At 39.4% G+C, this 12756-nt stretch overlaps 1 protein-coding gene across 2 annotated transcripts in view; it reads right to left on the reverse strand.

Annotated features, from left to right (window-relative positions):
- The window catches only part of AMPH (amphiphysin), a 171080-nt gene that overhangs the window by 52188 nt on the left and 106136 nt on the right, over positions 1–12756 (reverse strand). The window contains exons 6-9 of one of the 2 annotated variants that reach the window (XM_047753198.1): positions 10272–10379; positions 8233–8318; positions 827–902; positions 79–161 (exon numbers count right to left, since the gene is read on the reverse strand). In XM_047753198.1, coding sequence (XP_047609154.1) covers positions 79–161; positions 827–902; positions 8233–8318; positions 10272–10379 — 353 coding nt within the window. The remainder of the gene's footprint in view (positions 1–78; positions 162–826; positions 903–8232; positions 8319–10271; positions 10380–12756) is intronic. The other variant, XM_047753199.1, reaches the window with a different exon arrangement.

The raw sequence follows: 12756 nt of genomic DNA on the forward strand, positions 1-12756 counted from the left end.
AAAAGAGGCAGGTACAGACTGCAATCCTGGCCTTCAAGGTGCACAGACATGAACTTTGCTCTGACGGACATGGCCTACCTGGGAGCTCCTTGAATGGTGAAGGCCTTGTCAGCGTGCTGGTCGCCAAGTTTCGTCATCACTTCATACAGTTTGTGGCAAAGCTAAGGGGACAGAGGCCACTTGTCTATTAGCTGCAAATCATTTTGGTGCAAATTCAGGCTTCTGCCCCCAGAAAGGAGTTGTTTGTTGAAAAACTAAGAATCTTATGATGGTATGCATGGTCTCAGTATAGTTTAACTTCTGAACAGGGTCCAAATTAAAATTCATGGGAAAACTGTAAGTCCACAAACACAAACTAATAGATATAAATCAGAGTACAGAGCAGACAAACAAAAACATATCGTCTATGCTGATTCTACTGGAGATGAAGTCATACAACCACCCTGCTAAACTAAGAAAATATTGGTTGATGACAAAGCTGCTGTCTATCTGAATATGTGAAGATCAATTTGTCTGCAGCCTAAAGTATCATTTGAAAATCCAACTATAAAAATTGACTGAAAGAAAAATAAAAAAAAAAGATTGTGAGACTAAAACAAGCAGACAGTGGTTCACGAGAGCACAAACTAAAATCTGTAACCAGATATAAAGAACTATATGGTCACTACAAAAAAATGTAGAAATATTACTGAGAGTAAAAGGCACTATTAAAAGAAACACGAAAGAGAGGGAGTTCTTTGCATGATGCTGTGCCATTTCATTTGTTCCTAGAATAAATGGTCATTTACTTTATCTTCCTTAAGTAAAAATAGTCATCATTACTCACCACTGCAATTTCCTTATGAAACTTGGCCTCTAGGCTAGAGACATTTTTGAAAGTATTGACATAAAATCCAACACGTCTACCATGTAGCAATACAGAAGAAAGAAGAGATAGGAAAGACTGATCAGTATTTTTAATGGTAATAAAATATATTTAAAACAATCTTTCTTTGTATATTTTGAATAACACTAGATTAAATAAACTACTTCACCCAAAATATGCCCAACCTTTCCTGGGCTGTTAATAAACAAACAAACAAACAAACAAAAAAAACATCTTTTGCCATAGAGGAGAGCTTTTCCTAAAAATATGGTTGATAACCTAAGAAAATGTTCTCACCTCTTTAATGTGTACCAAGATCACCTGGAAGCTTCTTTCTGATCCAGTAGGTCTGAGGTGGGGACTGAGAATCTGAATTTGTAACAAGCTCTAGGTGATATTGATGCTATTGCTTGAGAGAGAACACTTTTGGAACCAATGCTCCAAGAATCTGTGCTTTAGATATGTATCTTTAAAGCTTTTGAGACAGAGCAGTTTATTATTAATTTTTACAAAATACAAACAGTTTAGTTTGGGTATCATATATTTGGATTCTGAAATGTGTTTGATAGAGGGAAATAAAAAAACCTGAAAATTAGTTACAATTCTTCAGCTAAAGGATAATTCATGCTTTTACTGAACAAATAACACAAGCTATTCATTCAAAACATCTCAAACACGTTTGTGAAGCAAAGTCATGGTGGGCATAGGTTCTGCAAAATGAGCAAAGTACCCTCAATTTTAGCACACCAGTTAGCCCAGTGGATTCAGCCCAGCATCCCCAGTATAAGCTTCCTCTGCACTAAGTGATGACTCTGTAGACTCCATGTTAATTCAACCCTTCTGAATCCATTTGAGTAAATTACTACTTTGATTTAATTCATCTTCTTTTTTTGTTTTCTTTTTACGACCACACTAGCAGCATACGGAAGTTCCCAGGCTAGGGGTTGAATTCAAATTGCATCTGCCAGCCTACACTACTGCCACAGCAATGTGGGATCCAAGCTGCATCTGCGACCCACACCTTAGCTTGTGGCAATGCTGGATCCTTAAATTAACCCACTGATCAAGGCCAGGCATCAAGCCCACATCTTCAGGAAGACGAGTTGGGTTCTTAACCTGCTAAGCCACAGCAGGAACTCCTAATTCATTTTCTTTTCTCAATGATATTCTCAAAAAATAAGCCTAGAATCCTGACTGGCTAATTAGATTCTATCTAAATTGCAATCAATAGCAACAAAGGACTAGAAATACTATCGAAGTCTACTGTATAAAATAAACATATATTCAGGATGTTTATAATAAGAATATTTATTTGGGGGGCTATAAGAATGTGCCTTACATAATAGGTACCTCTGATTTAAAAGGATGGAGAAAAGGGGGCTTCTAGTGGTTAGTTGTCCCCTGTGGTGAGTCAACTTCTACAAAGCAGAGGTGGCTGAATGTTCCATCATCATGAAAGTCAATAAAAAGACCGCTGTTAAAGCACTTTTATATTCCCTCACTTAACCCTCCTAACTTCAACCTCCAAGGTGGTAATTTTCATTTTATATCAAGGAAAAACTAAGGCACAGAGAGTTTTACTGTCCCTGGTCATGTAATTAAGAAGCGGAGAACCAGTATTCAGACACAAGAAACACATTATAAAAAAGCATGGAATGTTTGCTGAGAAATTCTGCTTAAGCATGAATGTTGTTATTCCTGTGCTTCTCATGAATTAGAATTTTACTAAAAAATAGAAGTGCAATTTAGAGACCCAGAGATGAAATAATAGTTGAGTGCTAAATCCATTCTACCAATAACACTTACTTTTTCTATGGCTTAACTTGGACCTTAGATTCCTAACATGTGTCACTTAACTTTTTTTTTCCTTCATAAATTTAGTTTATTTGTGTTTCCTTCAAATAAAAGGTTCCTTTCCTTTTTTTTTTTTTTTGTTTTCTTGGGGTATAATAATCAACAAATAAAGGTGTAAGATACTTAAAATGTACATCATGGTGACTTGATCCATGTATTCATTGTGAAAGAATTCCCCCTCTAGTTCTTTAAGACACCCATCACCTCACATATCTTTTTTCTCTTTTTTTTGATAAGAACATTTAAGTTTGATTAGCAAATTTTAATTGTACAGCACAGTGCCATCAACTACAATCACCATGTTTTACATTAAGCCCTGAGACTCTATTCATTACAGCGAAAAGTCTGCACCTTTTACCAACCTCTCCCTACTTCCCCCACCCTCAGCACCTGGCAAGCATTTCCTACATTCTGTTTCTATGAACTTACTAGGTTTTGTTTTGAAGATATCACATATAAGTCATCCCACGTAGTATAACCTTACATATATTAGAATGGCTTTCATCAGAATGACAGGAGATAACAAATGTTGGCAAGGATGTGGAGAAAAGACAACCCTGGTGCACTGTTGAGAAAGTCAACTGCTGCAGCCACTATAGAAACTGATATGGAGGTTCCTCAAAAAATTAAAAATAGAACTACCACAAGGTCCCACAATCCCATTTCTGGATACGTACCTGAAGGGAATGGAAACGGCATCTCAAAGAGATATCTACACTCCCATGTCCACTACAACGTAATTCACAATAGCCCAGATACAGAAATCATCCAAGTGTCCATCAACGGATGAATGGATACAGGAGATGTGGTATATAGATACAATGGAATATTATTCAGCCATGAGAAAGAAGGAAGTCCTGCCAGTTGTGATAAGACATATGGACCTTGAGAACATTATGCTAAGTGAAATAAGCCAGAGAAGGAGGGACAAATTACTCGCTTAATGTTGTTTTTCTATTGCGATCATGTGTCCTTGAATTCACCTACTTTTTCTTTTCATAGTTTAAAATATAGTTGACCTTTGAACAACACAGGTTTGAATGGTGCAGCTCCACTTACACATGGATTTTTTTCAATAAATATAGTACCTATATCTTCATTTTACAGATCTTTAAATTAACTAAGTGTGGGGGAAAGCTTGTGTTCAATAAGAGTTTGTAAATATGGAATCAAAAGAACTAGGGCTTGAATCCCAATTCAAGGCAATCTGTTTCAGCTTCCTTCCTTTGGGTGAGTCATTTATCAACTCCTTTTGTTTTTGAGGTAAAGCCAACAGTACTTGGATTTTATTTATTTTTTAAATGATTTTTATTTTTCCATCATAGCTGGTTTACAGTGTTCCATCAATTTTCTACTGTACAGCAAGTACTTGGATTTTAAATTGTATGAGAGTCAAGGCCCCGAGCCCCCTGACTTATTCAAGAGTGGACTGTAATATACATAATCATGATGTGCACACACACACACACACACACATTGATAAAGAAAATTCTGGCACAGTGTGTTTGTGAAATAGTAAGTACCTGGGACGGTCAGACCAGAAGCCTGGGAAGTCAGAGCCTGGTGAGGATGGCTTGTTTGTGCTCTAAGGCAGAGGACCTTCTAGACCGTGAGGCACTCATTTAAGTGCAGGAATGGCTACTTACAGCCTGTGGCCATGTTTGACCTGGGGAAAAGGAAAGGGCTTGGACCTGTATTTCAGGAGGCTAACTAAGACCCAGGCTGGATGGGATAGAGACTGAACATGTCCTGACAACACTGTGCAGAAGGACCCAGCTCATGGTATTGATTTGCAGAGATGTCCTCCTAGAGCACTTGAAGCAGTAGCCCAGGACCCCTTCTCTAGGATCCCAACCATCCAGACAGTAGTTCTTCATTCAATTACTTGACAAATGGCCTGTCTATCTTGTGGTGCATGCCTGGGGGTAGGCTCAGCTGGCTCTGAGAACTAACAATCCAGTTGGAGGAGGATGCAAGGGATGATTAGTGAACATAAGTTCCATTCATACCAGTGAGAGAGAGAAGCAGACTTCAAAACAGCGTGTCACAGATGACCAACAGGCACATGAAAAAAATGCTCAACATTACTAATTATTAGAGAAATGAAAATCAAAACTACAACGAGGTACCACTTCACACCAGTCAGAATGGCCATCATTAATAAGTCAACAAAGAACAGATGCTAGAGAAGGTGTAGAGAAAAGGGAACCTTCCTACACTGTTGGTGGGAATGTAAATTGGTACAACCACTATGGAAAACAGTATGGAAGTACCTCAGAAAACTAAATATAGAACAACATGATTTAGCAATCCCACTCCTGGGCATATACCCAGAAAACACTTTCACTGAAAAAGATATATGCACCCATATTATTCACAACAGCCAAGACAAGGAAGTAACCTAAATGTCCATTGACAGATGAATGGATTAAGAGGTGTTGTACATAAACACAATGGAATACTATTCAGCCATAAAAAAGAACAAAATAATGACATTGGCAGCAACATGGATAGAACTGGAGACTCTCATACTAGATGAAGTTAAGTCAAAAAGAGAAAGACAAATACCATATGATACCACTTATATCTGTAATCTAATACATGGCACAAATGAACCTATCTACAGAAAAGAAACAAACTAATGGACATGGAGAACAGACTTTTTCCTGCCAAGGGGGAGGGGGAGGGAGTGGGATGGACTGAGAGTTTGGGGTTGAATTTGGAATGGATAAGCAATGAGATCCTGCTGTATAGCCCAGGGAACTATATGTAATCACTTGTGATGGAACATGATGGAGGATACTGTGAGAAAAAGAATGTATATATATGTATAACTGAATGTATATATATGTATATATGTATAACTGAGTCACTTTGCTGTATAGCAGAAGTTCACAGAACACTGTAAATCAACTATAATAAAAAAATTTTAAACAACCAGCAACAGCATATCACTACTTAGGTTACTGCAAAAGGCCATACATGATTAAATACCAAATACAGTCATTGGTACAGAACAGGCAGGCAGTAAATACTCCATGATTGAATTAATGAATGAACAAATTCAGCACTCATCCCACTGAAAGGGCACATTCTGACTATCATCTTTGTTTGTAAACAAACAAACAAAACTAGTGTCACCAGCAGTAAGATATACATCCACCAAGAGTACAGGCTCTGAATTCTGACATTATCAGCTTAGGAGGTTTCATTTCACAAGTTCTTTTAAACAAGGGACTCTGAGACATTACTGTTCCCCCTCAAGGACTTCTGTGAGGCATCCTCAGGTCCCTTCTGGTTAGCTGTCAAGACCAACTTAATTTCTTTATTAAGAAGTTTCTGGAGTTCCCGTCGTGGCGCAGTGGTTAACGAATCCGACTAGGAACCATGAGGTTGCGGGTTCGGTCCCTGCCCTTGCTCAGTGGGTTAACGATCCGGCGTTGCCGTGAGCTGTGGTGTAGGTTGCAGACGTGGCTCAGATCCCGTGTTGCTGTGGCTCTGGCATAGGCCGGTGGCTACAGCTCCGATTCGACCCCTAGCCTGGAAACATCCATATGCCACGGGAGCGGCCCAAGAAGTAGCAACAACAACAATAACAACAACAACAACAAAAAGACAAAAAAAAAAGTTTCTTTGTTCTTGAAAATGGTGGACAGGATTAACAGCTGAGCTTGCTACATTCACAGTCTGCAGAACAGGATGCTCTCCCTTTCCCTGCCTTCCCTGGGAGCTCAGCCCCCTGCAATGGGAGAAGAAGAATTTGCTCCCTCACTCCCCATGGGGATGAGTGGGAGAAAGAAGAGTTTTCTTCCAGCTCCTGCAACCCTCTGACCTCATTTACACTCTGTCCCCTGAGATTCATGCCACATCTCTTCACAGTTCATCTAACAACCTCCCACCCCTCTAAAGTCCATCCACTGCCCACAATGGCACATGTCTCATGGTTTCCCTCTTGCTCTATCACCAAATACTAACACTAACACGGCAGATCTCAACATCCATACAACTGCCCAACCCCAAATCAAACTCCTAACTCACTGACTTCCGTGACCCCAGTGACCTCCATTTTTATTAAAGTATGGTTGAGTCAAAACATTGTATTATTTTCAGGTATAGAGTATTTTTGCAGATTATACTCCAATATAAATTATTATAAGTCAATGGCTACAATTCCCTATGTTATACAATACATCCTTGGTGCTTATCTATTTTATCCATTGCAGTTTGTTTCTATTAATCCTATAACCCCAGTTTGTCTCCCCCGCACTTCTCTCTCCCCTTTAGTAACCACAAGTTTGTTTTCCATATCTCTGAGCCTGTTTATGTTTTGTATATGTATTCATTTGCATGCTATTTTAGAGTCTGTCTACAAGCGATATCACATAGTATTTATCTTTGTCTGATTTCTTTCACAAAGCATGATGCCCTCTAAGTCCGTCCATGTTTTTGAAAATGACATTATTTCATTCTTTTTTATGACTTAGTAATATTCCATTATATATATATATATATATATATATATATATATATATATATGTATATATACTAAATCTTCTTTATCCATTCCTCTGATGATGGACACAGGTTTCTTCCATTTCTTGGCTATTGGAAATAATGCTGCTATGAACAATGTGGTGCATGCATCTCTTCAAATTAGTATATTTGTTTTCTTTGTATATATACCCAACAGTGGAACTGCTGGACCATATGGTAGTTCTTTTTTAGTTTTTTGAGGACATGCCATACTGTTTTCCATAGTGGCTACACTAATTTACAATCTTACCAACAGTGTACTGGGGTTCCCTTTGCTTCATATCCTCACCAAGATTTAGGATTTGACTTAAAGCAATGTTGTATGACAAGCACAATTCAGTTTATTTAGGCTGGTAGCATGAGGGTGCTGATGGAAATTGAGAGACATCAGGCCGTACTTCACCAAACAACCTCTTGGTTCTGCCATTAAGTGAGACAACTGAACTTAATGGCATGAGAAACACAGAGTATCTGTAAATCAGAAGAATGTTTATGTGTATAAAATATAAATAAAGTTCAGATTAATTGCTCAGGGCTGAAATGGTAGAGGCTTGGTGTCAAAGCCATAAAACTAACTGAGCTCTTGGAATAAAGGAAGTTTTTCCAAGAGTTGAAAGGACATCCTTGTAATTTCAAGGTTAAGGACAGTTCTCCTAACACTAATTAAGATTTGGGTTTCCACTTGAGAACTATAACAAGGTCTAAATCTATGCCATCCAATGTGGTAGCTGCCAGCCACATGGGCTTATTTAAATGAATTAAAACAAAATAAATTAAATTTGGAATTCAGTTCCCCAATCACATTAGCCATCCTCCAAGTTCTCAACAGCCTGCCTCATGTGGCAAGTAGCTACCATATTGGAAATTAGAGATTACTGAACACTTCTTTTGGACAAGGCTGAAGCATCACAAGCAATAAAACAAGATAGGGGATATTCACTGTTCTTTGACTTATATACCCTGTACAGAAGCATCTTTACCTTGACCATAATGATGGCAACTCTTCTTGTAAGTCAACATTAAACTCTTCGAACACTTTCTGTGCTTTCTGAAACTCCTCTTCTGCCTAGAAATGACATATAACGTGTTTACCCTAAAAGATATCATATATGCACTAGCCATTTATAGACAGAACAACATCACTTAATATAAAATAAGAATAGCATTACAGTGTCCTAGAAACATTTTGGGAAAGAGAGAATCTGGTTAAAATACACAAGATCTTTTTCAAGAAGTGAAATATTAAATCTTATTTTAAAAGGAAGATGTGATTACCATGGTTGTTTCTGTAGTTTCTGGCAGATTCATTCCTTCTACAAAAAAGATACTACCTGTCTGTCACACACACTGTTCTGCTTGGAATACTAGGCATAGATGCTTCCCCAAGAAATTCCTCATCTAGTGGGAAGTCCAGATAATTGCACTATGAGATAGGGCTTATGGGCTGTTATAGAGCATGCTATTGGGGAAGATGGTACAGAGTACAGAAAAGGTTTCACAGTGAAGCAGGGGCTGATATTTTAATTGCATCCTGAAGAGTCAGAGAATACTTGCTACTGAAGGGGGTGAGGAATGGATCTCAATGTCTAAAGGTGGAGTTGCTTGGGTCGGAATTCTAGCTTGCTGATCAGGTGGACCTGCTAGACTGCTTCACCTTTCTGTACCTCAGATCCATAAAGTGGTCATAGCAATGCCCACCTCACAGGTTTTGTGAGCATTAAGGAAAGAAGATGTAAACAAAGGGCTGACATGGTGCCTAGCATTTCTGGAGCCTCATCGGAAGGGCAGAGGCTGCTCCAGTACCAATGTGTGGGCCACAGAGACTCGAGATAGGATGCGTGTGTAGAAAAAGGAAAGGAGAGGAAAGACTTGAAAGTTGACAGGGATGGGGATGTGAGTCAGAACCAAACTGTGAAGGTCACATAGGTCATGCTAAGAAATGGAGATGTTTCTTTGTTACATTTCTAAAGGCAATGGGTGCCATTAAAAGATTTGTGCAGTGGAATGGAGTTTCTTTGTGGCATAGCCAGTTAAGGATCTGGTGCTATCACTGCAGTGGCTTAGGTCGATACCTTGCCACAGGTTCAATCCACGGCCTGGGAATTTCTGCTTGCTGCGGGCATGGCCAATAAATAAACACATAAATAAAGACTTGAGCAGTGGAGACACTCTATCTAGATGTGTGCTGTAGAAAGGCCATTCATGCAGCTGTGTATGGGCAGATGGAAAGTGACAAGAGTGGGAGCAAAAAGAGAAGTTAGCAGGCGTCTTCAGGGAGTTGTCAGTCAATGAATGACATCCATGGTAAAAAGCTCTGGAAATGGGTTTTCTGAAAGAGATGAATATTATGCAATTATAGCCCCATCTGTACACTCACAGAAGTTATATCTGAGAATTTCCCAGGGGGTTTCCTATCTGAATCTACACATTGGCATGAAGTATGGACCACAACCACAGAAAGAATGTGGGGGTTCTTATCACCTTCCATGATCAGGCAATATTGTTGGAGGCAAACGTCTATAATGATTACCATGTGTGAGTCAGTGTCATCCATGTGAATTCCATAATTACCTGAAAACCATTAGTGTTACTTAAAAATTAAGGCAAGCAGGAGTTCCCGTCGTGGTGCCGTGGTTAACAAATCCGACTAGGAACCATGAGGTTGCGGGTTCGGTCCCTGCCTTTGCTCAGTGGGTTAACGATCCGGCGTTGCCGTGAGCTGTGGTGTAGGTCACAGATATGGCTTGGATCCCGCATTGCTGTGGCTCTGGTGCAGGCCAGTGGCTACAGCTCCGATTCGACCCCTAGCCTGGAAACCTCCATATGCTGTGGGAGTGGCCCTAGAAAAGGCAAAAAGACAAAAAAAAAATTTAAGGCAAGTGGCCCACAATCACCATGTTTGTTTAAATCCTGTCCTTATTCTAATCTTCATGAAAAGGCAAAAATTTCACTGAAAAGAGCAAAGTTGCTACAGGTCACAGAGTATGAGGAATGGTAACAACAGTGGGATCATCCCTACCTTAGAGATGCGACTTTCATCCTTCCTCTTGGAGCTCTGCAGAGCTTCCAGGTGGTGGCGGGCACTGTCATAGTCCACTAGCTTCCTGCTGCGCTTTGCAATGCGATTCTGCCAACAGGGAAATACATTCACTAAGAAAGAGATACGGTCACAGATTCTTTCTTTCTTTTCTTTTCTTTTTTTAAGATTCTCTTCTTGACCAAAATGAGTAGCTGATCTCCTGATTGAGATAGAGGTGAACCAGAATTTCACTAGATAAATGATCCACGGAAATCAGACTACTGCCTCTGATCCTGTGTGAAAACCATTAGGCAAATACCTTCCCTACCTATGCCAATCCCAAACTCCCAGTCCATCCTTCCCTCCCACCTGTCCCCTTTGGTAACCATAAGTTTGTTTTCAAAGTCTGTGAGTCTCTTTCTGTTCTGCAAATAAATTCATTTGTATCCTTTTTTAAGATTCCAAATAGAAGTGACATAAGTGATATCATGATGTTTGTCTCTCTCTGACTTACTTCACTTAATGTGATCATCTCTAGGTCCACACTGTGCTACAGCACAGTGTGCAATGACTGACTGGCCAGTGGGGACCTGCTGTATAGCACAGACAACTCTACCCAATATTCTGTGATCATCCTATACTGGAAGAGAATCAGAAATAGAATGATGTGTATATAGGTATAACTGAATAACTTTGTTGTACAGCAGAAATTATCACAACATTCTAAATCAACTATACTTCAATAAAACCTTTTTAAAAAGACCTTCACTTCAGATAATAATTAGGTCAACCATGAGAAGGTGAAGGCAGAATTTGAAGCCAAAGAACAGAAAAATGCCAGAATTGGCTGAAGGAAGCAGGAAGACCTATACTCTCTATTAACCTCTATTCTAAATCTTAAAATGTTCCATTTTGAAGATAGTAGATGACTATATTAGGATTTGGTTTTATATTTTGAACAAACTCTCACACTAACAGAAGTTCTATAAATCAGATTTACTTCCTAAGAAACCCTTTTTTTCTGTTCCTCAACCCTTTCATCCATTAGAACTGAGGAGCTGTAAAAATACATAGATTCCTAGAGACATACACTCCCAGTTAGGATATAGAGAGTTGCAAAGAATGTTACTTCCACACTAACAAGGAAAAAATTTGGATAATCTATAAAAGCATAAATCTTCCTGATTGCATCAGACACACTAAGTCATAAGGCAATAAAATAACCTGAATTCCAAAGAGTCCCTCCAAGAAGAGATGAGACACACACACTATGTTAGCTTTGGCAGGTAAAAGTTGTGGCCACCAGACAAGAGGACAAGAAGAAGTCAACCAATATACAGATGGCCAACAAACACATGAAAAAATGCTCAACATCGCTGATTATAAGAGAAATGCAAATCAAAACTACCATGAGATATCACCTCACACCAGTCAGAATGGCCATCATTAATAAATCCACAAATGACAGTGCTGGAGGGGGTGTGGAGAAAAGGGAACCCTCCTACACTGTTGGTGGGAATGTAAACTGGTACAGCCACTATGGAGAACAGTTTGGAGATACCTTAGAAATCTATACATAGAACTTCCATATGACCCCGCAATCCCACTCTTGGGCATCTATCCGGACAAAACTCTACTTAAAAGAGACACGTGCACCCGCATGTTCATTGCAGCACTATTCACAATAGCCAAGACATGGAAACAACCCAAATGTCCATCGACAGACGATTGGATTCAGAAGATGTGGTACATATACACAATGGAATACTACTCAGCCATAAAAAAGAATGACATAATGCCATTTGCAGCAACATGGATGGAACTAGAGAATCTCATACTGAGTGAAATGAGCCAGAAAGACAAAGACAAATACCATATGATATCACTTATAACTGGAATCTAATATCCAGCACAAATGAACATCTCCTCAGAAAAGAAAATCATGGACTTGGAGAAGAGACTTGTGGCTGCCTGATGGGAGGGGGAGGGAGTGGGAGGGATCGGGAGCTTGGGCTTATCAGACACAACTTAGAATAGATATACAAGGAGATCCTGCTGAATAGCATTGAGAACTTTGTCTAGATACTCATGTTGCAACAGAAGAAAGGCTGGGGGAAAAATGTAATTGTAATGTATACATGTAAGGATAACCTGACCTCCTTGCTGTACAGTGGGGAAAAAAAAAATTAAAAAAAAAAAAGAAGAAGAAGTCAACCAAAATTGTATCCAACTGTTAAAAGCCTCGTGTGGGATAATGCATCAGTCTGGAATAACTGGGTGTTCAAGATACAAGGGGAAGTTGTATTGTAAGCAAGCTCTTCCCTTGGGCCTCCACTGGACACTACAAGAAAATCTGGAGACCGGAAACTCCTTAGCAGTACAGGTGAGGGTGAGGTGACCTTTAACTGCTTGTGGGAAGAAACAAAGCCCTGCCCTTTTCCTTGGACATTTTCCTCTTTACAAAGCAAAAGCTTCAAGCCACATG

This window comes from Phacochoerus africanus, chromosome 11 (assembly GCF_016906955.1).
Source record: "Phacochoerus africanus isolate WHEZ1 chromosome 11, ROS_Pafr_v1, whole genome shotgun sequence".
NCBI lineage: Eukaryota > Metazoa > Chordata > Mammalia > Artiodactyla > Suidae > Phacochoerus > Phacochoerus africanus.